The following is a 27,257-nucleotide window of genomic DNA, read 5'->3' as shown; positions in this document are numbered from 1 at the left end:
TACATTTCTGTGATTCAATACTGGACAAACTACACTGAGCAGGTTCCTTTTTCAACCATTATTAATACAAAGCACACAACTATTAATTATAGTTGGGGCTAAGCTGATGTTTCTCATTGTCACCAGACTTATTGGAATCTACACACTTATTTTTTAAAATGTTTGAAGCAAAATATCCTGCATACATATTTATTTCAAATATTCCTCTTGGAATCCGTCCTACTTTTGAGCTATGAAATCGTCTTCTGAAAACAAATTAATGTAAATGTGTCATTTATGTAATCTAGTCCTCTTTGTCCTGAAAATATTTTTTTCTCTCTCTGAGAGATTATGAGCGAAATTCTGCTCTCCTTATGACTTTTGGAAGAATTAGGCACTATATTTGTGAATGCACTGAAAATTTATATTTTAATCAATTTCAAAGTAAATTCTACAATGACATCTAATAAAAAATAACATAGCATAAAGTTACATATAAATATGTGTGGACTGAATAAAATATAATACATAGTATATATCACAAGTATTCCCTATTTCACCTACTTCCCTACTGTCAAAAAGGGCTATTACTGTTATACAAATATAGATTTACATATCTTTTTGTGTGTGTGCTTATTAACATCAAGATGTAATTTTAAGAGCTCAATCCTCCTTCTTACACAGGCAAAATTCCCATTGATTCAGGAGCAGGTACCTTGATTTCAGTGGGAGTTTTGCCTGCGTAAAGACTGCTGAGTTAACCTCTTAGTAATGTGAATATCTGAAGAACCACCTTTTCTGGTGTTACATGTTTGCATGTAAGGATTAACATATAAACAAGCACAGAACAGATCTGCAAAAAGAAAAGGAGTACTTGAGGCACCTTAGAGACTAACCAATTTATCTGAGCATGAGCTTTCGTGAGCTGTAGCTGTAGCTCACGAAAGCTCATGCTCAAATAAATTGGTTAGTCTCTAAGGTGCCACAAGTACTCCTTTTCTTTTTGCGAATACAGACTAACACGGCTGTTACTCTGAGAACAGATCTGTTTATTTTTGCATCTCAAATTTGTTGATGCAACTTGACTATAAAGCTGTAGGCCTCTTTAAAAACCTACATTTCTCCTTAAAAGCATCTGCTAATTTAGGAATTAAAATTAACCAAAGCTATTAGCTGTCACTTAGGCCTACACTTAAATTTATTTTCTTTACCATGGACTTCACACTATTTTTAGATCACTTTTGTAAATTGGGAAACAACCATGCCTGTTGGGGTGGGCTCAGGAGCAAACACACTACCAGAGTGGCTCCAATGATTCTATGAATTTCATTCTATGAATTTCTATGAGTGGCTCCAGTGATTTCCTATCATGGTGTGATCATATGTTCTTACAGCTGTGCAACTTGCAAATCTGAACCCCTGGAGAGCAGTCCATATGGAACCAACATGTAATGAGCTTAAGACCACAGATCATAAAATCTGAATGTCAGTAGGGTTCCCTTATTTGGTTTTAGGAGCTCTTACTTTGTTACCTATTGGCAGATTCTCACTCTATGTATGTTGAAGTGTGACAATGAACTACAGTAAAATAAACATGGAATGTTTGCATAGACTCCAGTTAAGGGATGATAGCATCCTGATAGGAGGCCAGGAATTCCTAGCCAACAATTGGCTAGGTGTCTTTGACCAAATCACCTCTGCACCTCAGTTTCTCCATTTGTAAAATGGGAACAATCATTACAGCTTACCTGTACTTCACAGGGATAATATAAGAATCAAACAGTTACTGCTTGTATAGCACTCTGAACACATAAACTGCTACATAAATGTAATTTATTATTTTATTTCATATCCCAGAACTTTCCTGTCTCTTTTCAGTGTTTGTAATGCCACATATCTTTCCATTTTCCCAAGTCTAATATAATAAAGTAGTATAGTTTTTTGTCCAAGGACAAATATATGTAGTTATGCTACTCCTCTTGATATCTCAGTGATGCTGTCATCTAATAATAAACTGCAAAGTTCATCTGAGTCACACAGCTGGAAGATGACACAAATGGGCAAACTAGAAAAGGCACCTTTCTGTTGCCTGATTGACCAAATTTGTTGTTGTATTCACTGATGTCAGAAGACTATTGACATTATATGCACAGAAATACCATTCACTAACATTAGCCTCTAAGTAAAGAAGTTCACTGAAAACCAAAGCTATCTATAAATAAGAACCAAGTACCATATAAACAACAACAGTCAAACAATTAACCATTTCTTCCTTTATGTAAAGTCACTTGCTGTGCTCAGGCAAACTTTTTAAAGAATCTGTACTTTTACCAAAACATGATTAAATTGTCATATACATTTTCGGTATTGCTTTTGCTATCAATTCATAGACAGATGTGTGCCCCTAACCTTTTTAGGGTCAAGAGTTTTTCCCTTAGTGATTCAGTGCTGCTACAGTCTATGGTTGGGAAGACTACACAATTTTATAAAAACTTTTATAAACACAATTTTATCAAACTAGTTTTGGTGTCACTTGTATAGTAGTAATTTGTAATTAATATTATAGGGGTGGGAAGGAGGGGTATGCAATTAGTCAGTTCACCTGAACTTTAAAATGAGGGTTACCAACTAACCCACCAGACTGGATTAGTTTTTAAAGAAAAACAAGGGATGCAGTGTTGTCTAGTAAGGCATGAGACTGGGAATCGGGATTCCTGTACTTTGCTTTTGACTCTGCCATTGATTTGCTGTATGACCTTGAGTAAGTAAGTCACCTACCTGCTCTAGACTTTCCTTACCTGACTGTACAATGGATATAATACAATTCACCTCACACTGGTGTTGTGCACGTAACCCAGGGGTGGGCAAACTTTTTGGCCCAAGGGCCACATCTGGGAATAGAAATTGTATGGCGGGCCATGAATACTCACCCAATTGGGGTGGGGATGTGGGAGGGGGTGAGGGCTCTGATTGGGGATGTGGGCTCCGGAGTTGGGCCAGAAATGAGGAGTTCAAGGTGCGGGAGGGGGCTCCGGGCTGGGCTGCAGGGCCGGGGGTGTGGACTCATGGTGTAGAAGGGTGTTCTGGGCTGGGACTGAGGGGCTCAAAGGGCAGGAGGGGGATCAGGGCTGGGGCAGGGGGTTGGGGCACGGAGGGAGGCTCAGGGGTAAAGGCTCTGGGCGGCACTTACCTCAAGTGGCTCCCAGAAGCAGTGGCATATCCCTTCTCTGTCTCCTACGTGGAGGAGTGGCCAGGTGGCTCTGCACATTGCCCTGTCTGCAGGCACTGCCCCTGCAGCTCCCACTGGCCATAGTTCCCAGCCAATGGGAGCTGTAGGGGTGGCGCTTGGGGTGGGGGCAGTGTGCAAAGCAGAGCCCCCTGGCTGCCCCTATGCATAGGAGCTGGAGAGGGGACATGCCGCTGCTTCCGGGAGCCACCTGGAGCGGCCCCTGACTGGAGCACCGGAGGTGGGCCATGCTGCAGCTTCCAGGAGCTGTGCGGAGTGGCTCCCGACCCTGCGCCCCAACTGGAGCACCGGAGCAGGGCAAGCCCCAGATCCCGCTCCCCAGCGAGAGCTTGAAGGCCGGATTAAAACAGCCAGCGGGTAGGATCCCGTCCACGGGCCATAGTTTGCCCTCCCCTGACTTAACCTCTTCATCCCTGATTGTATTTCTGAATAGTCAGGGGTGTGTGTGTGTGTGTGTGAAATGAGTGACAGCCTGGAAAGTTTCTTTTGGGGGGTGGAGGCCATTAAATGGATAGGACCAGCTGTTGGAAGGTCTCCAGACAGTTGGCAAGGAATGAAAGTGCTGCAGTATTGCCAACCTCAAAGATTCAAAAGTCATGAGACTGACTGAAAACTCACAATATTTAAAAAAATGCTGGGGAGTTTTTATTTTCCTTCTGGAAAACCTTTAGGGTTCCTTGCTTCACATTTGCATGCTTTTCTCTGCAACCATGAGAGCTAGAATAGTACTTTTTATTAAATGAAAGCCAAGATTCTCATGCAGTCTCCTGCTTTCAGCAGCTGAGGCTTACAGAAAAACACCAACTACTGCGAGACTTGTGATAAAATCGTGAGAACTGACATTAGGTCTCAGATGTGTGCAGGGAAGGAGAAGCAGCAGGAAGGAAGTGAAAAAGCAGGTGAGTAGAGGAACCAAAGGAGAAGGAGGAGTGAGGCAGAGGTGGAGGAAGAAGGGGGAAAAATGGAGCCAGATATGGGGGTTGGTGGGAGGGGCATCAGAGCAGTAGGGGACAGGCAGGGAAAGCTGTGGGCAGAAACTGAGTGGCAGCTGGGACAACATAACCCATTCCTCTCCTGTAACTGTGGAGGACAAGGAACTCTATAACCACTCCATAGTTGGAAGACCATTTAAGAGCCGCAGCTGCGCTGGCTGGAGGATTAATTATATCTTGGACAACACACAGGAGGAATTGGACCATACAAGCCAGCAAGATTTGGGAGAAGGGACTGAGGGTAATGGGGAAAGAGGAGGAGGAGGAAATGTGAACATGGAGGCAGGTTCTGTAGAGTTAGTAACATAACAGTCACCAGACCCAGTTATATCACTCTCCTCCTTCCCCTTCCCTACCTCTGACATCTACTCCCCAGCATTAATCATTCATGCCCTTTTCACCCATCTTTCTCTTCCCTCCCACTAATTCACTTTTCCTCAGCACTCCTATCCACTCCTTCACAGGCTTCTGAGGCAGTAGGGTGGGATGGCCAAACACAATGAGGCTTTTGCCCTTGGGAATTGGGGCGGTGGCTGATGGCCTCTCCTGTCAGGCATACGGAAAGAGGAGTTGAAAGTGCAAGCATCTTATCCCTCCCACTCCACAAGAAGAGGAATGCTCTTCCTCATTTGTCACTGTCCCCAGGAGAGAGGGCTGGTGATTCAGAGAGATAACCTAGGCTGCCAAGTATGCTACAGGTATCCCATCACCAGCAGCAATATGTGTCTGTTAGTTAATGGGTCCTTCTCCCACCAGCCTCACTACAGGAGTGCACAGAAGATACATGGAGGAGCCAGTGCTGGCAGCTGCGGCTCCTATGATGGCATCATTTCATAAGAGGCTCACTCAGGATGCTCTCTCCTTCCTCCCTCTCCCTCATCAAATCTAAGCCAGGGATTTACCTATCCTGACCGGGACAGAGGCCAGGATAAATTATGTAATATTGTGAAGTTATGTGAGCCAGTGCCATGAAACGTTATGCTGATCAGATGTTATTATCAAGGAAATTGAGGATGCAGCAGAAGAATGGGAAGGCAGTTAAAGGAATCTGGGAGAATCTTTTGCTGAGTGCAGAAGCAAAGTTTTAGGCTCCTCTAATGACTGGAGTGGACCAAAGGTCTGAGTACCTAGTTTAAAGAGCCATCTCAGCTGTCCTTCCTTCCCAATGAGTGAACGGCAGGCTAAACGAGATGACTGACTGCATAAACCACAGAAGGACAGAGGGTGGGATATTCAATTCTTCAACCATCTGCCCGGAGTAAGATAAGAGTTAAGATCTTGGATAATGAAGCGGCTGATGAATGGTTATAATTCAACCACTAGATCAAAGCACATTAACAAACCGTTAATGCACGTCAGCATGGTTAATAACACCAAGTGGACAGTTAGTCCGCAGCAGGCTAGTGCAGGGTAGATTCACACACCATTACTGAGAACTAATTGTTCATGTAGACAAACCATTCATTTTCTTATTCCTGTATTTTTACTAAAGATTTTCTTCTTTCAATATTTGTATTGAGTGTTTCTCATGTCTACATCAATTTGCCTCTGTATTTTTGTTTCTTTGCAATATAGCCCAGCAATCTTGCCTGACATCATGAATAGATTAGATTTTTTTTATCCATTTTCCACACCTAGTAATGTTGTTTGTTATCTTATCTTGCCTAGATTAAAACCAGAATAGTATTCAAATGTTTATATATCTTTCTAGCTTACTTATACAGTGTCAACAAAATTACCCAATTTAAAAACAGACAGGAATAGATCACATGTATCCACATTATAACTGGTATAGCAAGAATGATCATGTTATCCAAGCTTTTACCATTTTAATAAGTACTACCACTAATGCCTTGCATTCTATAGCAGTGGTTCTGAAAGCCAGTCCGCCGCTTGTTCAGGGAAAGCCCCTGGCGTGCCAGACCAGTTTGTTTACCTGCTGCTTCCGCAGGTTCGGCCAATCGGGGCTCCCACTAGCCGCGGTTTGCCGCTCCAGGCCAATGGGGGCTGTGGGAAGCGCGCGGGCCAAAGGATGTGCTGGCCGCCCTTCCCGCAGCCCCCATTGGCCTTGAGCGGCGAACCGCGGCCAGTTGGAGCCACGATCGGCCGAACCTGCGGATGCAGCAGGTAAACAAACCAGTCCAGTGTGCCAGGGGCTTTCCCTGAACAAGCAGCAGATCGGCTTTGAGAACCACTGTTCTATAGCACCTTTCAGCTGATGATCTCAAGGTACTTGCCATACAACAGTTAATTAAACCCTACAACATTGTGGGTGAGTATGATTATCCATATTTTACAGCTGAGGAAACTGAGGCCCGAGAGGTGAAGTGGCTTCCTCAAAACCACACACTGAAGATGAGCCAGGAAAAAAACTTGGGAGGAATTAAGGAAACCTGGGTGAGCAAATTAACCTTTTGAATTTCTCACATTACAAATGTCTTTTATGGCTCTTTTGAGTTAAACAAAGTATTTCTTTGCCTTTTTCATGGTTTATTTTGTCTTCTTTCTCATACATTTATCCTTTGTGAATGACTGTTCTTTCTTTACTAACAAGTAAAAAAGCAAATCTCTCTTTCTAGAATGCTTATCTTATTGATATAACCTGGTTAATAGTTACTGATTCCTTGAGTTGTAAAATAAATTTTAGAAGAAAGAGGCAATTCTTGATTTGCTCTAAGAATGTGGAAAGGGCTACAACCAAGTTAATCTCCAGTTCCTAATCAATTTTGTCTCCACTGAAGTTTGAACTAAGGCACTGTTCTTTTCTCTTTCTTTTTTTTTAATATTTTTTTCTTGGCTTTGAAGTTTCTGTAAGATGAGGATAGCTTATCGGAGCAGTCCCAGAGAATGAAGGATGCTTAAATAGGGCTACAAGTGAATGAGAGGAATTTCAATCTCCCTAGGAAGAGTCTGAGCTCTTCACTATAAGGCAAATGCATATTCAGTCCCAAAGCACAAGAATGGATTTAACTACACTGGGTAATGCACTAAAATCCATCCATGGAACACTCATCTCAAAGGCTTTGCTCAGGGCTTTGTATCTTGGATTGTTAGTGGCTCGCAAGAGAGAGCAAGAGATGCCCTTTTTTCTGGTGCCTGATTTAGACATTGCAGTATAATACTGCATAATAGATGATAACACCTTTAACTTCTGAAGATTTAATACCTATGGAGGACTTACACACATTGACTTGCAAACCTATTTGATCTCATTATGCTGGGACTGTGACTTTTGAACATTCGTAACTTAAAACAGTTGTGCTTGTCTAAAAAGTGTAGCCTCTGTTTTGTTGCTCTACTTTTGTATCATAAAAATTATATAACAACCTGCATAGTCATTATCGGGACTAGGGGTTTTTGCAGCGTTGCAAGTAATGGTTTACACTGTCACAGTGCATCTACGCTAGGTTTTGCCCTACTTGAGTTATAACGATGTAAAAAAACGATGTAAGGTTTGTGCCTGGTGCAGAAGCAGCAACACAGCCTTGAAGTCCTGTCGACATAGTGCTGTCTACACAGTGCATTTTTCACATCCCTGAGCAACACAGTTATACCGACATAGATCTGTAGTGTACACCTGGCCTTATGCTTAGATGCCTTGATAATATGCTTCATTGAAGGCGGCCCCATTGTGGTACTGTGGCAGGGCAGGGTATAAACCCCTTGGCTGCAAAGGGGTGGCTCCTCCCCTGTTTCCCGGCAGAGCAGCTGGGTGCAGGGGCTCAGACACTCAGCAAGGAGCTCAGCTGCAGACCCTAACGAGAGCAGGCTCAGGGGAATCAGCTGAACCAAGTGGAGCCAGCTGGGCTGGTGCCTGGGCAGAGACATAAGCCCAGGGAAAGGCTCACTGAGGAGGCTTGCTGGGGAGAAGACAGGGGCCTGCAGCTCTGTCTCTACTGACTGCAGGAAGCCTCAGGGGCCAGAAGACTCAGGGAAGAGTCAGTGTAGGGATTGGTGTTGCGGGAATTGGGGCTGCACTAAGCACTGTAACTAAAGAGACAAGGGTTAAACACCTGGAAGAGGTGTTGGGACCCTTTCTTTGACCAGCCTAAGCACAGGGATGAGAGGGCGGGAACCTCTGCGGACCCGCTGACAGGCACAAACGCATTTCAAGACAGAAGGACTCTGAAGGGGCATTGCAGAAACAGCTCATCTCATCTCCTCCAGCATGCTATCAATCTGGCAGAAGTATTTCTCTCTTTATTAACAATAAAATGACAATGTCAACTTGACAATGGCAATTTCCGCTCCCACTGAAATAAACACATAATTCCCCTCAACTTAAATGGGAGTAGAATCTGGCTCTTATAAAGTAACATTATCCAAAAAGACTTTAAAAAATGCAAGATGCCAGGTATCTCCTATACAGTACTGAGTATCTTCAACTTCTGACTTCACTTGACAGCTTCAGATGCGTTGTAGTTTCTGAATTTCAACCATCCGCCCTTAACTTCTAGACATATCCAGGTGTCTACTGTACTATCTTTGCTCTTATAATGTGTCCATCCTCAGAATACCTAAGTTAAGTGCCACTTTAAACTATTAAACTAATATTCTTTTTGTTTTTAATTGCTAAATTGGTAGTTCTATATTGCTCTTAATCCCATAAACTCTCTCTTAAGGATTTTATCAGCTCACTTGATGGTGTGTTTGAGACTGAGAATAGAAAATTCTATCAATTTCTAAAAATGTTTAATGAATATAACAGTTGAAGAATTTGTTCCCATTTAACATGCACAAAGAATTAGAAGTAACATTTGAAAAGCACCTAAATGTCTTAGGCCACTTGTTCTCACACTTTTGTACTGGTGACCCCTTTCACATAGTAAGCCTCTGAGTGCAACCCCCCTTATGAATTAAAAAACACATTTTTATTATAAATGCCAGATGCAAAGCGGGGTTTAGGGTGGAGGCTGACAGCTTGTGACACCCCATGTAATAACCTTGCGACCCCCTGAGGGGTCCCGACCCCCAGTTTGAAAACCCCTGTCTTAGGCACTTTGTAGTCTCCTAGGTACCTAAGTCATTTTTGAAAATGGGAATTCAGCTCCTAAATCACCTACGTACGTTTGAAAATGTTATTGTTGTGAGGCAGAGAGGCCTACCTCTGAGGCTGACTGGGAGGAACCACTCCCCACTGTGCTGTTACACTCCATATTCTTTATGGAAATATGCTTATGATATGGATATGGCATAACTGAGATATATTTTGAGCAAGATGGTTCACGTAAGAGATCATTGGAAAGGTTATGATTTAATGAATGTGATTTGTGTGCCTGTATCATTTCTGTATCTGAAGTTAGGAATACTGGCCATGTATCTGTATTTCAAATGTGCTTCTTTGGGTGTCACCACCAACTAGCCCTTCAGATACTACAATGAAAAGCCAGATGGTGCTGATGGCCCATCAGCAAAGACAATGGACTGTGAAGGAGCTTAGTCTTCCTGTGGATGCATCAGACAGCCTGCGAGTAATGGCTGTTACAACCCAGCAGAGACATGGGTCTGAGGGCTAGTCTACACTGACAATGCTAACACGCTGCCACAGCAGCGTTTTAATGTGCCTTGTGTGGTCGTGGCACGGTGCACTCTAAAAAAATCACCTCAACGAGGGGCACTGTTTACACTGGTGCGTTACAGCGCTGCAACTTGCTGCACTCAGGGGTGTGTTTTTTCACACCCCTGAGCGAGAAAGTTGCAGTGCAGTAAATTGCCAGTGTAGACATGTCCTGAGTCACCTGGTACTGGACCCCATGCCTTGGAATGCCACTGTTTTTCCACTGGAAGACAAAGGGTTCCCGCCATACACAAAATCTATATAAGGCAGGGGAGTGACATCATCGTGGTTCTCCTCTGCCTCTCCGTCCAAAGAGAAACTGGGAAACACATGAGAAGAACTGAACTGAGGGCAGAAGAGTTGAGCCCAGACTGGAAGGGCGTCTAGCCTGTGAGTAATAGTACCTGAAGTTTCAGACTGCAGGCCAATGCAGATGGCTTTGCAGAATCTCTGTAATCTGCCTGAAACAACTTTTAAGGTGAGAAATTACTATTTGTAGCCATTCTTTAGTGAATCAAGCTTAGTTTGCGTGTTTTGTTTTATTTGCTTAGTAATCTGCTTTGTTCTGTTTGCTATCCCTTTACCACTTAAAATCTGCCTTTTATAGTTAATAAATTTGTTTTGTTTATTTTTAAACTCAGTTTGTGCAATTTCTAATGGGGGGAGGGGCAAGGAGGCATGCATATCTCTCTTCACATTGAGGAAGAGGGCAAATTTTTGAGTTTGCATTGTGCAGAGCTTTCTATACCGTGCAAGACAGTATTTTGGGTTTATTCCCCAAAAGGGGTGTGCACATGAGTGCTGGGTGAATGCTCTCACACAGAGCTGACTTCAGTCTGTGTCTACAACTGGGTGTGGCCCTACCTATGTGTGTATGTGCTGCAAGAGGCCGGAAAGCCTAATTCGGCAAAACAGGGAGGGGAATCCAGGCAGGTGGAGCAAGAGGAGCTCAGTGAAACCCCAGCATACCAGGTGGCATCCCAAAAGGAGGGTCCAACCCATCACACTAACCTCCTGGTGAGTGGAGCCAGGCCAGCTCCACCCTCTGCGCTGGAAGCAGAGGGGAGGGACGGAAAGTATAATAGGCAGGGCCTCCAGCTCAGTTGGGTGGATGCCAGGGAAAGAGGCAGATGCCCCTCCCTTTCTGCTGAACCTTGGACCAGGGACCAAGCTGTGCAGCACCCAACCCGTGGGGCAGACCAACGCTGAGAGGAGCCACTGGGATTGCTGTCCGCAGGCACAGAGTATCCTGAGGGACAGAGGAGCCATTAACAATGGAGATCTATGACCACGCTGGGGTAGAAAGTGGCTCAGGGAAACTAGACATTAGTCCAGTTGTATAACTAATGGTTGAGTCAGCCTGTTGCAGTGGGTTCCCCACTGACCAACTGGCAGGGTCACTTGCTACTGCTAGGGCTCTGGGCTGGTGGAGTAGAGTGGTCCCAGGTCCCCCTATCTCTTGCTGCTGACCCCACCCCTGGGAGGGGGAGGCAGCCTACCCACCTGAGGCCAGAAGGCCTATGTTTGTTTACTGTCTGCACAAGCCAGGAAGCTGGGTTGAAGGCTGCTAACTGCTCTGCCTGCTCAGAGGGCTAGAGCCGGACTGTGGTTGCTGTGTGCCCAAGCGAGAGAGCTTGCGTGACAGACTGCTCATTACCTGATCCTGTCCCCGGGGGACATGGCCCTAGATCATTAACTGATACTATACCTTGCTAACCCCCTCCCAATTGACTATGGATAACTAGCTGGCATAGGGAGGCAGAGTGGCCTCCCTCCAAGGCTGACAAGGAGAAACCACTCAAAACCAATACAGTTACCGTACATCTTTAAGTGGTAGAAACAAACTGTATTTCCCCTTTTCCTTTACTCATGCTTGCCCCAGTGGTTCAAAGTAGAGCTCTTCTTAATGTTTTAACTTGTGTATCCAAGAGAAACTGTTGCTAGGATTGACATCTGTATTTGAGACCTGACCCTTGTACCCTAATAATGTTGCTTAATCATTGTGAGCAAAACTTCCATTATGTTCCATGTGAGCAGTATTAATCACACAATTACCAGTTTTTCCTTTACTGTGAGTAATGATGCGGCATTCCATGTACTTTTAAAATTAATGAGGTTTTCTGCATTGATATATACTTTTGGGGAGGGATAGCTCAGTGGTTTGAGCATTGGCCTGCTAAACCCAGGGTTGATGCGTTCAATCCTTGAGGGGGCCACTTAGGGGTCTGGGGTAAAAACTGGGGATTGGTCCTGCTTTGAGCAGGGGGTTGGACTAGATGACCTCCTGAGGTCCCTTCCAACCCTGAGATTCTATGATTTATCTATTCCTCAGAAACAACAAAAATTGGGTAGATTTATACAGGTTAAATTTGGAAAACTGCTCATCAATTTAATACTGGAGCATTTTTGCAATTTGGAGAAATGTATGGTGCACAGAGTACCAATTTAAAGAACAACTACAATAAAGGAGAAAAAGTGAAGGAAAATGCCTTCATGCATGAGGCACCTTATACATATTTATTATTATTTATTATTATATACCCCTACTGTGAAGCAATCATCTTCTTGGCGAATAGTCTCAGTTGTTTCTTTTTCTTGTGTATTTCTGTTTACAGAACTGAATGATACATCTTATCAGAGTAATAAGCTATTATTCTAGCCATGCTCATTGATATTAATTTAATATTAGGTACACCTATTACAACAAAGGAAGCTGAAATTAATACTGACAGTTTAAAAAGAGTCCCTAAGGTGAAGGAAAGCTGATTGTTTGAAAAGCAGACATTCCAGAACATCTCTTCCTTTAAATATTGCAAGTACAATGACTGTTACTAAAAAGCCAGTAGTTACCAGATAGTACCTGAGATACTGGCATTATATCCTGCTCTGCTACTAGAAACAGGTGGGTAATTGTTGAATTTTTAATGGCAACCACATGGAGGCCTTGATTCTGCAAGAGGAACCATCTGAGTGAACCCCTGAACTCTCCACATCCCCAGTGAAGTCACAGGGCCTGAAAGCACATTGAAACCTGTCCTAAAATAACATAATATATGGGATCAAATTCTGTTCTCTGTTACAAATGCATATTGAGGCCTTCTCTACAGACACAGAAACTACACTGGTGCAATTAAAATTGGTGTAGAAACAAATTTAATTGTGCTGCTGCAAACCCGTTTGCACACACTTATCTCAGTTTAAATTTACCAATGCAAAGTACACTGACATAAACCTGATTTAAATTGTTCTGTGTCCACACAGCATTTTGAATTGGTTTAACTAAATCAGTGTAAAACACACACTTTTAGTTAAACCTGTGGCACTTTGTGTATACACCAAGCACAGTGCAGTTGAGAGCAAAACTTTGCCCATTATTTTGTTACTCTGTGACTACACCTAGCACCTACACAGAAGCAGCTGGAAGGGACAATGGCTTTCCGCTTCAGGCAGCCCCGTTACTGACAGCTTCTTCATAATTAGGATTCACTGCTGAAGTAAGTAATTATTAAGCTTTACTGAGTATGTCTACACTTTATGCCAGTAAGTGTCTACAATAAAGGGGGAGATCCTGCTTCTCTTTATTTCCAGAGAGTGAGGCCCCAAATACCTGTTCCAGTATGTACAGAATCCTCAAAATGGAACCTTTGCTGGTGGTCTTGTGTTCAGTTTGTCTAAAATTCAGGTTTGGAATATGGAAGGGATCTCCCCCAAAACATTGGAGGCTTTTAAGACCAGCTTAGACAAATATCTATTGGGGATGATCTATGTTTACTTAATTTCTCTTCAGCACAGAGGGGATGGGCTAAATGACTGCCTGAGGTCCTTTCCAGCCCTACATTTCTATTATTCTATGGTTAGCTTCCTTTATTTCTTTTACAGAAAGAGTCAGTCTTCAGTGAATAAGTCCAAAATGTATTGTATTCTTGTGGCCAAACTGATCTTTAAGATTACACTATGTATATGTTATTTCTACAAAGAGAGTATGAATTTCAAAAGTACTGCATACAAATACTTCCTTAGATTGCATGGATACATGTCTGAATTTAGAGAAATTATTATTAAAATAACACTATACAGTCAATATATTTAAGATTGTAAGCTCTGTGGGTCAGGGACTGTGACTTCTTTTATTTTTTTACAGCATCTAACATTTTGTGGCCACTACTATAAGCAAATACATAATAAAATAATAGTAATATAATAATAATAATTAATAACAAATAAATAGTACTCTAAAGCCATATCAGTGACTTCAGATTATTATAGTTTAATAGGGACTGTGGGAAGCTTTCAGGTTGATTCTGAGGCTTCTGTGTTTTTCCACAGGAGGAAAGCCAGATTTCTTTATTTTTGTTTAATTGAGCCCATAGAGATGTTAAGTGTTAAAATCATTATCTTACGTATAACACTCTATATGCAGATATGATAACATGGTCCATGGTAAAACTGATTGTTTCCTTAGTGAGCTCAGATCATTATTTCAGTCCTGTAGTTTGACATTTTGTATCTTTACATACTCCAAAAGTTTGACCATATGAAAAATCCAGGGATTTTTTTTAAAACTGAGAAATAACAAATGTGTAGTATGTTAAAAAAAGATTTGTAAAACAGAGGAATGAGCTTTTCTATTGTGACAGCCTATTCAGATTAGCATACAAAAGGTTGATTTTACTGGACTGACACAGTCAGAAGGCAAATTTTGCAGGAAAAAATAAAAAGCTAAGCGTCATGTCAGGGAGTGGTGCAGCTGGTTGGGGGGGCAGGAGCGGGAGGAAGGCCTCATGCACATCTTTGTAACACCTCTACCCTGATTTTAATTCTGTCCTTCTCTCTTCTGTTGAGGGCATGTGGCACTACAAGAGTCACTAAATCCCTGTGGTGGTAACAACTCGACGCTTTACATCACTTCAGCTGGAGGAAGAACAGGTTCTGAGGCACTTTTTATGGGGGGGAAGTAGTGGGGAGGATGGGCTAAAAATCTTGATTTGGGGCTCTTCCAATTTCAGTTATTGGGAACTGTGGTTGGGGATTGGGGGCATTATGCCCTCATTGACAGTGGAAGCCTAAAACCATTGCATTAATGTTGTGTGTCAAGGTCTTGCCCCATTGAAGATGGGCTAATTCCGCTCTCAAAATTGTTGTTGAGTGGGGGAGAAATCAATGGCCCCAAAAGTTTCACCTCCCCTTCTTTGTTGAACTCAATACTGAAGCTATTCACCCAGGGTGAATTCAGTTTGTAGATTTATAGTCCCTTCAATTCCTCCCGCCTCCTCCGCAGGGCTGACTAATAGAGTCCCCCATTACATTAAGATATTAGAGGTTGTACTAAACATGATCAATGCCTCTCCTGACATCTTTGGCATGTGACATTAAACATCTGTATTTGAGGTGGAAATACCATCTCCGAATTGGCAGCAGCTCCTGCAACCACGGAAACAATTTGGGTACAGCCCTGAAATATATATCAATTTTAAATATTGCCTTGTTGAGAATGCTAGCGAAATCTATTTGTCCATCACCAAAGTGTCTGAGTACCAAGAAAGTCTCACCGACTGGATTTTGCAGGTGAGACTGCTTGGATTCATATCCAACAGAACTTTCCCTAATTAAGAACAAAAAGCTAAAACATAACTTCATGTTTCTAATCAGTCCAGGAATAAGGTTTGGAGAGCTCCTGTACACCTGATCTAAATCTATGTTGTGCGCGCCTAAGTGTAAGAAGAAAATGTGTAAACTCTCCATCCACATTCTATTATTCTTTCTTTCTGGCCCAACACAGATAGCTCAGTAAAATTTTAACTGGTGTGTTTTGACACTTGCAGTTGAAAGGGTATTTGAGGCATTAGTGACTTTCCAGGTAACAACAGCTTGTAACACTAAAAATAATTATAAATTATAGAAAATTATGTTCTCCCTAGGAAGGGTCTGAATTAACTTTTGCAAGTAAGCAGTTCAAATTACTTCCTGAAGAAGGTTTCCCCCCACCCTCTATAATAATGATACAATGTCTCTGCTCCCCACAATGAATGTGGCTGATATGAGCTCAGATCTCTCCAAAACTATGACCTACTGCAAGGTCAGTAACAGTCTGCCCAAATACATTACCATGTTTAGCCAGGCTAAAAGAAGAAATTTGCTGTTTTTAAAAAAATTGTTTGGGGAGACTTTTTTGCAGCACTGGAAGGATGATGCTTTGCACTTCTATAGCACCTTTCATTCAAGGTTCTCAACAGTAAGTCTAAACTTAACAGGATCCCTATAATGTAGGTAAAGAGTATACAGAACAGAATTAATTTGATCCAACTTAGAAATAAACCCACTTCTTTGATGGAATTTGGCAGCTGTTAACAGTTTACATAATCCTCTGTAACAGTCCGGGCCAGGAAGATAAATAAATGAGTAGGAATTTACTCAGGACACTAAATCCCTCTTACAAAAAATCTCAAGTGTGGTATTGGTGCTCATGATGCACTTTTCTGTGAAAACTCTCTGCTCTTTGCCAAATTCAGCTATGCCGTTCAAACTTCATTATGCTTGGAAAATAGGGTCTTTTGTGATCGAAAACATTTATCTGATGATCCATGAGATTCTTCCATAACGTAATTACTAATGTACTTTACTCCAGAACCTCATATGTAGGGTCACATGCTACTATTATATGGGATTCCTGTCCAGAGGCTTGGAAATGTGAGTTTCCACCCACCTAGTTTCCTCCCAATTTTCCCGTTTGTGGGAGATGTGAAAGGGTGTTTCACATCCCTCCACCCCAAAACAGCTGAAAACTGGCAGAGAGTGCTGGGGCAATGGCTATTTTGAATTGGAATCCTGAAGGTGTCCCAAGAAATGCATTACCTCAACTCACCAGAGGTGGAAGGTGCCTCTGCACAATTTCCTTGACCCCCAGCACCCACGTGATGACCTGATTCAAGTGGTGGCAGAGGTGAAAGTAAGCCGGTACAGTCCGGTACGGCATACCGGCAAGAGCCAGTATGCCACGTTGGCCTGGACCAGCTTCCCCAGGCTGGCGCTTTAAAGGGACCCGGGCTCTCTGCAGCAGCCGGAGCCCTGGGCCCTTTAAAGCGCCACCCAAGTCCCGCTGCCGGAGCCCCTCGGGTAGCGAGCCCCTGCGTGCAGAACTTATCGTACATATCTGATGTACAGAGTATAGCATTTTAGATGATTATTGTCTGGATAATCTGTCATAGAATCATTTCAGATGATCCACAGGGACTCTGTATTTCTAGCAGAAACAGACATATGCTTCAGACAAGATTATATCACTGTCAGGAATACCATCATTACAGTGTCAGGGAATTTCTGATTGGGAAGCAGGATCTATAGTGAGTAAAATGAGACATCTTGATCTAACAAATATATTTAACTGTTAGCTTACATATATTTCTTAGACTATGACTCTACTCTAAAAGGAAGCAATGAAAGTAGCACTCTGTTACTCCACAGATCTGTATGTGTATTCAATCATCTCTGCTGACTTGAATGACAACAATATTGTTTTTACCACTTTTTACTCTTGTTGTCCTACAGAGACTATAGGACTAAGTGTGTATGAGCCGGCTTTTGCTCTTTCTTGTGTATTTTCAATAGAATAATTGAATAAGTTCCACACTTTGCAGTGGATTAGTACAAGAATAAAAGATGGCCTAATTTGGCATGGAAAACTTTTACAATTGGTGATGAGGCATAAGAAGCAAAGAACTCAGCTTGACCTTCATGGCCCAGATGGATGTGCCATGCCTGCAGTTCCAAAAATCCCAATCCTTTTACTTGCAAACTGGGCATATACTGTAGGATAAAGAAACAGCTGAGATAATAAATGTTGAACCTTATTGTAACATTTTTATAGTGTTACTTTTCACAGAAGAGATGCACTTAGGGTGTAGATTTTTAAGCTCTGTACAACAACTAGGTCTGCACATCAGAAATGTGTTTGAGATAGGTCGGACAGAATTAAGTAAAAGCTGAACTGCCATCAACAAAATGAATGATGAAACCTTATGAGTTAAGAGCTAGAAGCTTCCTGACAGCATTTTCACCCACTGACATTTGGCCATACTGTAGGTCTAGATTTAACAGTTCCCCTTTAAATAATTTCCTTGGCAATTATTTAACATTTCAACTTGTATGATTTATTTGATCTTTTCTCAATTCTTGTCTTATATCAATAAGTCATCATTTGAATCTAGGCACTTCTGACTTTGATATAAAAGTATCATAAATCTCTATAAAACATAATTTTGTGTTTACCCTCTAAATATTGTTGAATTAGTATCTTTCTCTTTCTCAATATTATCAATATTGATGAGATCACAGAAAATAAGGGAAAAGTACTTATTTTCATCCATGATTCTTTCATGCCTCTTTAAATCAGTTTTTTTTTGTCTTTTATATCAGCCTTCTTGTCTTTTCCAGGCTTCTCTGCACTGTGCTATTTATTTTGTGCACCTCAATTATTAAACATAGTAAATGAAACGCAATAAGAATTGATTTAAACAGTAAGCTGCAGTGTATAATCTATCCTCAACTTTCTACAAATACCCACAGATGAGGAGAATGACTAACGTTTTCTGGCATGTGCACTGTGAATTTATATCAATTTAACATTCCAGAGATTGAGCTACTTACAAGCTATTCATTACATTCTGTAGAATGTAAACTTTCATTGAAAAAAAGAAATTTCTATTCCTTATGGCTGCAAAGGGAACCTTCCAACTGTGAATCAGTGTAGCACTGTGAAACAACAACTCTTCAGAGTTGTTAACTGCCCATATTTATCTCAACGCAACGTTAAGTCTCAGTTCCAAACCCAATGATGAAACTTAAAGGTCTGAATTGAAAATAATTTAGGTACACAACTGCACATACTTTGTGCATGACTCAGAAATATGCGTGCAACCTGGTGACAAGTTTTAAAAAGTGTAGAAATAGCAAGTCATAGAAATGCCCACCATCATTTCCCCCCACTTAGTGATGCTGAATGGAAAAGTAACATCAGTGACTAAAAGTTTAGTTACAGAAGGATGATAAATGACCCTTGGTGTTTGTACATATCTCCTATTGACATAAGTGGGAAATGAGCAGTGGACAAGAGTAATGCAATACATGGCCGTGATTTTATAGCTTCAGGTCAGGAATAATAATCAAAATTTGGCCCTCTCCACACAGTGGGTTTGATCATCCTGCTTCAGGACTAGATACAAAGCCCACTGAAGTCAATGAGAGTCTTTCTGTTAATGTCAACATCTTTGAATATGCCCTTTAGTGTTTCTGTGTCTCATTTGCTTCAACATCAATAGTACTGTATCTGTTATTACGGACTAAGTGCTTGGTATTAGAGTCTAGTCCTACCCCAACCTCTGGTTTCACTTTACAACTGATGTCACTAGATCACAGCACTTACTTGATTAATTAAATATTCTATGGGGGTGCATGTGTGTCATAGCCTAGGAATATGATATTAGGAAAAACTTTCCAGCTTTAAGGGTAGTTAAGCTCTGGAATAGACTTCCAAGGGAGGTTGTGGAATCCCCATCGCTGGAGGTTTTAAGAACATGTTAGACAAACATCTGTCAGGGATGGTCTAGCTTTACTTGGTTCTGCCTCCTGGATTTGGTGACTTCTCAAAGTCCCTTCCAGCCCTACATTTCTATGATTCTTTATTATGAATAATTCATCAATATTTCACAGGTGTTTACACTACCATACTATTACAATGGCTCTAAGCTGTTACAGTACCAGTGATGTTTTAAATTGCAAGAGGAGACTGAATTATGCTAATTATAAAACATTTCTATTAGAAATTGTGGATAAAGTAAATTTCTCTTTTTTTCCCTCTTAGGATACAGTTAAACCTATACATTATAGCATCACAAGATTTCTTTCTGAAAATGAATGAGATTTGAATGTGATTTTATATTTAACTCCTCTAGTAAAGAACTGTTCCATGTAAAACTAGCCAATTTAGAATAATACCAAAAAAACCAGCCAATTTGTAAGACTAGTCCCCATTTACACTCTGAATTCAACAAATATCTTTTCTGGTGCCACTAACCACTGTCACAAACTCTTACAACTTCTCTGGCATCAGCTAATAGGCCACAACTTTACTAATTAACAGATATAAACATTAACTTGCATCAAAATGTATAGCCAGAGACTTCACTGCATTGCATCTTGTGTCCAGTTGGGCCCATCTCACTTTAAAATGATCTAGGAAAGAATTACTCAGGACAATATTTGTGCAAACATAGCAATCATTTTCTTAAATTCAAATAAGGTAGAATTCCAAGTATATATTACTAAAAGACCAGTTTTCCTACAAGAACTGTTCACAGTGCACAACTATTGAAACAAGTTGAAAAAAGTATTTTTCCTATAAATGAAATGTTACAGCTTGACAATAACATTGATCCTTTAAAAAACCTGTTTCATTGATAAATTTCAACAAAGTAGGTTGGATAATTAAAAGAATTATACATATGACCAAGATATGCATCGTTGCAGGTAAGGCCCTTGCCCTGCAAACGTTTATATCACATGTATAGTCCCATCATTGGGACCACTGCATGAATAAGGGTTTGCTGGATCACATTTTGGTTTGGGTCTTTAGTTCCTTTTCTTTTTTGTCAAGATGACATTGTATTGTAGATGTTTAATTTTATGCAGGAAACATAGTGCTAGAGCGTAACAAATATTTTTAAATAACTGATGCTGAAAGGAGGAAGGTAAGCAGAAGCCAACAAGGCATGCAGGCTTCAAAACTAAACAATATTACAACAACAACAATCATAAAAGGATGTATTCCTTCAAACAGCCTGTGTAGTCAGCCTGTGCAGTGGAACAAGATGTCACAGAGTTAAATATTTGGGCTGGATTTAAAAAGAAGCTGAATAATATTATCACCAATAACAACATTTTTATTGTTATTCATGCTAAAGAAGGATAATTGTCTGTCATGGTTCTGGGTAAGCTAATCTCTGCTGCTATAAAAATATATTTTTAACGTAAATGTATATATGATTTAAACCTGTCTATATCTCTATGTACTTTTTCTTATGGAAAGCACCTATGACATTATGGGAAATATTGAAATACGATTATTATTAATAATAATAATAATAATAATAAATAATGATAGGCAGGGAGGCCTTTTCCCCTACACGTACAGCATTGCTCAATTGTCTAGAGCAATTTTTATTTTTGCCTTCCTCTGAAGTAATAGGTTTCCAGACTAGTTGGTGGACAGTTGCTGTGATTTTCGTAAGGCAGATCCTATGTTCTGATACACAGTTACATTTTAACAAAAACAAGAAGGAAAATTAGATCTCTTAGTAGCCAGCTTCTCTGCTCAGTGGTGACAGGCTTTAGTTTTAGAATGTCTTTTTAATCTAATAGAAATAAAGATAGGTATACATATAGTTTTGCCACTAAAAAGTCAACATCTATCAAGATCTACCAACCACAATGTGGTACTTGAGATATTGTATTTATCTGCTGTTCTAAAAGCAAAAATGAGAAGTACCAGATTATATAAAAATGCTGATATTAAGTCATAGCAAGCATATATTAGAGAGAGACAGATCTTAAATAAAATGTTTAAAGGCTCAATCATTCTCTGAAAATTTAAAAACCACCATCATTCTTCCATGTTATGCATGGTATTCACCCTTTTGTACACAGAGTTGCTGGGATATTTGAATTGACAAATAGATGTTTTTGCAGAATAGTAAAGGTGACTTTTCAAAGTGATTTATCAGCTTAGATGCAGAATCTGTATTACCACAGTGGTACACGGTACATACAACACAGTACTGTGTACTTTATGTAAAATTTGAAATTCTTGTTTATATTACATTTTATATTTTTCAGAGTTGAGCCTAAGCCACAAGCTTCAGATCTAGACTTTGAATCTCCAGCCCCAAAATCTGAAGGCTGTCAATCCAGGGTTTTGTTTCAGTCCAGTATAGAGATAAGGGGCATCTTTATCTCGGTATTACACTGTAACACCATTCTGGGTCAGTACTGACTCACTGAGACTGAGGAATAAATACATGCTACTACTTTTTGCCGACACAGGAATGCATCAGCACCACTTCATGAAGCACTTGGGGGGAGGCGTAGCTCAGTGGTTTGAGCATTGGCCTGCTAAACTCAGGGTTGTGAGTTCAATCCTTGAGGGGGGGCCATTTGGGATCTGGGGCATAAATTGGGTATTGGTCCTGCTTTGAGCAGGGGGTTGAACTGGATGACCTCCTGAGGTCCCTTCCAACCCTGATATTCTGTGATTTCCTAGGAAGTTGCCTATCAAAGTACTAAACTGACCATGTCCAAACAGCATACTTTATGAGAAAGAGGAAAGATGGTCTTAGAGTTAAGGCACTACACTAGGACTCAGAAGATCCATGTTTTGGTCCCAGCGATGCTGCAGACATCGTATGTGACCTTGACCAAGAAACTTGGACCAAACATTTTCAAAAATGGCCCTGTATTTTGTGTCCCCAACGCAACATACATTGGGCCTCATATTCAAAACTGCTGAGCACCCAAACATGAGCTGACTTCATTTGGAACTGCGGATGTTCAGTGTCTCTGAAAATCAGACCAAAGATGTCATAGTTGGTATTCAGAAACTGATGCACACAAAATAGCAACCACTTTTGAAAATATGGACCTTTATCTTTCTGTCCCTCAATTCCACATCTGTAAAATGGAGTTAATTCCACCTCTGTACTTAGCAAAGGTGCTGAAAGGATAACTTCATTAAGCTTTATGCTTAAGCTTTCAGATTGTATGATGATGAGCAGCACCAAAAAACCCAATCAACAAACAAATAAATAAATAAATAACAAATACAAGATGTATAGATCACAGCCAAAAGTGCTACAGGCATTATCTTAATAACTTTCCTGTCATATTGGCAAATTTACATTTCTCAAGTAGTGTAATATTCCTACCATGCCTCTAGGAAAAATATGATTCAACTCACTAACTAACTAATTGCAATTTCCCAGAATCACTCTGATTTTCCATAAATATCTTAACTTCAAGCATCCATCCTGTTTGGTTTATAAAATCCTTTCCTTAGGTAATAATTTTCAATTGCCTTTTTTTCTTTTGTATACAGAGTTTCATTTGTTTGTGCAAGATTTTGCTCCAAGAATTCTGGAAACCATTCAAACGTGAAGCTGATGCAAGTAGTGTCTTATTAGCCATATTTTATAAATATGTTTGCATTTGGAATTTCTCATTTAAAAACAACACCATTTACACATACGAAATGTTATTGTTTTAAGTGGAGTTTTCAGATTTGGAAAAGAAACAAACATTTAAATTAAAAATGAAAAAATAGAAAATGCAACAAGAGAAGTGGGCTAGCAAATGAACCGATGATAACTGCTGTTAAGGAGGGAGGCCACTCCTTCCTAAAATTATATGTAAAGGCATGGTTTTTTTGTGATGACAGTCATCTATGGAGAAGAACAGAAAGAACTGCCCAGAATATTGTAGGGAACAATTCTACACTAATGGACTACAGCAGTGGTTGCCAATGGACTGTGAATTAACAGGGCTCTACAAAACTCTTTGTGGTGGTCCATGGAGTAAAGTAGTTTGACAATCCAGTCTTTAAAGAGATATTAGTGATTATGAGGTGGGTCCATGGGAGAAAGATCTCTCTATTACAAAATGGTCTGCTAGCTGCTCAGATTAGATGGACTAATACATTTTTCCAGCTCTAATTTCTTTTTTTAGAAAATTATTGGAAGTCAATAAACAGTGAATAAACAAGAAAGAGTAGTCAGTAACTTACATGCTGCAAGCAGAGGACCCAATGAATTATCCAAAGCCAACTTTCACATCAATTTGTTCAAGAACAACATAAGGGTGAAACTACACCAGCAGCGTGGTCTAGTAGAGCGGGCAGTAAGCTGAATGTCAGGAGATTTGGGTTGTATCCCTGACTCTGCCGTAAACTAGCTGTGACAATGGGCAAGTCATTTCAGTGCTATTTTCCCTCCCACCCTTTGTTGTGTTTAGACTGTAAGCTCTTTCGGGGCAGAGACTTTCTCATACCATATGCCTGTATAGCACCTAGTGTGATGAGGCCACAGTCTTGGTTAGTGCCTCATAGTATTGTAATACAAGTAATAGAAGGGACATAGGTCAAAGCATCTCCTGTATGATTATGTGATTAAAAGTGGAGGGGAGGTAAGGAGAAGCAGCCTATACGCTCCAATATTTGGGGGAGTGTAATTAAGAATTAATGAATCAGCAAAAATAAATAAAAAATAACTCTTAATCTACACAGGAAGTAAGAGAATTGTGATAATTTAGTTCCAGTATGGATATTTCGACCGCTATTCTGCTGTGCATAGATGGAACATCTAGATAAAAATGTCATGTCTTGTAAGGTCTAAATGTACAATGTTCGGGTGAATTTAAGTTAAAAACAAAAATTTGACTGTCACCCAATTGGAGATTTAAGACCATATTTTAGGTGAGTGAGTTACCCTCCTTAGCTGCACATGAACTCATGAATTAAGGCACGTTTGAAAGTACCCCTCTGTCCAATGAATTCCTGGAACTCTCCATGAATTCCTTGTGTTGAGGCTTCTGTATTGTAATCCCCTGTATAAGGTGTACTAAATAATCATGGGATCTGAAGTAGTAGCCCTTGCCTGGATCCTCCATCTGGAAGATGGAAGTGCTACAGTGATAACAGCTACGAATGGTACTTAGCATAGGGATGATGGAAAATTAATGTTACTTTGATTTTATTCACTCACTGTGGCAGTTCCTAAGTGTTTGTGATACAAATGACATTGCTTTCAGCCTAAAAAAAATTACAGTGCAATTGAATCACTAAACAATATTTTGGAAATGTGTTGTCAGATGAATTAAAAAACGATTCGTACAATATAGCACTGAGCTATCACACACAAATTTGAATATGATACGTTAAAAGAAAGAGGTCAAGAAATTCTGTTCAAAACACAAGGAGAGCATTGTTTTCACCTTCTTCATCCAGCTATAAAATGTAAAAAACATAAAGAAAATATGTAGATTGTTTAGAAAGAACATACCTATTAGCTCCTTATTTCTGACATCTAAGGCCATGTTTCGTAAAGCTGTAGCAACTGCACATACCACCCGATCATTGTCTATTCGAAGTAGCTCCACCAGGATCGGCAGGCCTTTTTCTTTGCGGACGGCAGCACGGATATACACTGACCACTGTAAAGAGATATTGGATGAGGGAGATTGAAAAAGAGATTGGGGAATGCTGTCAAGAAAAGGAGGGGTGTGTGGTTATGAAGATTGCTATCTTGAGGAGTAAAGGAAGAGAGCTAGGAGTAATGGCTGTAGAATCTAAAGACAAGAAGAAATTATTATATCTATGATGCTAGACAACCACTTGACCTGGAAACCCATATTTATTTTTTACTGGTGACAGAAAAATTTAATGATTTAAACTTTAAATTTAATGATTTAAACTTTTAATCCTTGTACACTTGGTTACCGCTTTACTGTCTGAGTTGCAGGCCATTTGCTTGGCATCAGTATCCCCTGGCCAAACTTGAACAAGGATTGTTTGTTCCTAATGCCATTTAATGATACAAAATTTGTTTAGGAAGTTAGCATGCTTCCTGGCTGTCAACTTGACGAATGTTAGACCCAAACCCAAGAAGGAACTTCATTATTTCGTTCAAGACAGGCAATTTGCTCAGGAGAGGAAGTGAGGAGGGAGTTATACTACTGCTTTTACTGTTAAAACACATCGGCCCAATCCTGCAGTGCCTGTGTGTGCAAAATTCCCACTGATTTCAATGTGTTGAGTTATGTACATGTAGGGACCACAGGATCAGGCTTGTTATTAGAAATATGACTCAACCATGAAGGATCTAAGATTTTGGTCTGAGCCCATCTAGTTCACAAGATGCTGAAAGTTACATTATTTTATCCGACTTATAGTATCAATGAGCCAATTAATTCGATTTTATGAGCACCAGACATAGTCTCGGAAGGTGAACAGTTTTATAAAAAGCTTGACATGCCCAGGCCCCTAGCAACAAAACAGAATGTGATGACAGAGTGCATGAAGCAGAATGATATCAGTGAGAGACAATCTCAGGAAAAAGCTATTTGGCTTTGACGGAACAAGTCACATTTTTCTATGTGAACTGGTTGTGTAGGATATTTGAGGGGTGTGAATCTGCTGTCTGCCAACATGCAGTGCTTTAAGTCCTAATGGCTCTCTGACTGTGTGCCTAATTCTAGAGTGATAAAAACTGCATTTAAGATATATACTGATGAAATAAGTGAGATCAGACGCTTTCCCTTACATATATTTGGTTACATGATTGTTAAAGTTCTTAATCCAAGTGTTGAGAACACCTGCTGAGCAGTCACAACTACTACTGAAATCATCTGAATCCAGTGGAGGCTGCAGATGCTTAGAACCTCTCAGGTTTTAGCTTTTTTAGTTTAACAGTGAGAGGTAATTCTGGGGTTTGTTCTTTGAGGACACTGTTCTACTCCATATCAATTTAGTTATCCATGAAAATAATGCACTTTATGCAAATATCAATGTGTGACTTCAGGGTGCAAGTCACACAGGCAGCAGTGTATGGTGAAAAAGTTAAGAACTGGAGTGCACTGTGAGAAGGAATTCAAGATGAAAAAGCTCACAGAGATTTTTTTTTTCTGTTTTATAAATAGCTTCCAAATTTCCTTAGTCCTTTCCATGCTGCTCCTTCTGGTTATCCATTATAGTGTCACTGCTCCATTAATCAATCAAATCAATGGAAAGTTAGGGTATAGTGTAACAAGTAGTAGTTGAAGATAAAGCAGTAATAGAAATATTAAGGAATACAAATTAGGCAAAAATGCAATCCAATGCTTTTGCTTGGGTTTTGGAATAACAAACCTGTTCTACAGATGGCAGTATATATACTGTAGCTAATGTACAGTATAGAGGGTTGCTCACGGGTGGCGGGTGAACCGCTGGCTCTGGGAGGCTAGCCTTCAGCCTCACCCCTTCCACACCTCCCTCCCACCTAGAGCCCCCCTACTGTGCCGCTGGCTTCTGCCCCAGGCTAGAGCCCCAGCCTCCCTCCTCCAGCCCCAAAGTGCTGGGAGGCCAGGCAGCGTGGCCCCAGCCCTGGAGCACCAGGAGGCAGGGAAACGTGGCCTCAGGCCTCCTTCCCCTGGCCCGGAGCACCAGGAGGCTGGGCAGCGCTGCTCCAGCCTTCCCAGCCCCGGAGTGCCGAGAGGCCTGGCAGCACAGCCCCATGACCCCCGGCCCCAGAGCGCTGGGAGGTCAAGCAGTGCAGATCCAGTGACAGCCCGAGCTGGGATCATGGCACAGGGGAAGAGCTGCCCACAGAGTGGGAATCAGGAGTGTGACTGTGGGCAGAATGTGGGCGGGGCCACACCTGGCTGTTTGGGGAGGCTCAGCCTCCCCCAG

General features: G+C 40.9%; 1 protein-coding gene across 6 annotated transcripts in view; it reads right to left on the bottom strand.

Moving 5' to 3' along the window:
- Positions 1-27,257, bottom strand: part of CTNND2 (catenin delta 2) — a 1,187,410-nt gene that overhangs the window by 80,827 nt on the left and 1,079,326 nt on the right. For all 6 annotated transcript variants that reach the window (XM_073332333.1, XM_073332332.1, XM_073332334.1 and 3 more), the window contains one exon: positions 24,874-25,024. In XM_073332333.1, the coding sequence (XP_073188434.1) occupies positions 24,874-25,024 (151 nt within the window). The remainder of the gene's footprint in view (positions 1-24,873; positions 25,025-27,257) is intronic.

The sequence above is a fragment of the Lepidochelys kempii genome, chromosome 2, assembly GCF_965140265.1.
Source record: "Lepidochelys kempii isolate rLepKem1 chromosome 2, rLepKem1.hap2, whole genome shotgun sequence".
Classification (NCBI taxonomy): domain Eukaryota; kingdom Metazoa; phylum Chordata; order Testudines; family Cheloniidae; genus Lepidochelys; species Lepidochelys kempii.
The sequence above is the reverse complement of the archived record's forward strand: the minus strand, read 5'-3'. Positions and strand labels throughout refer to the sequence as shown.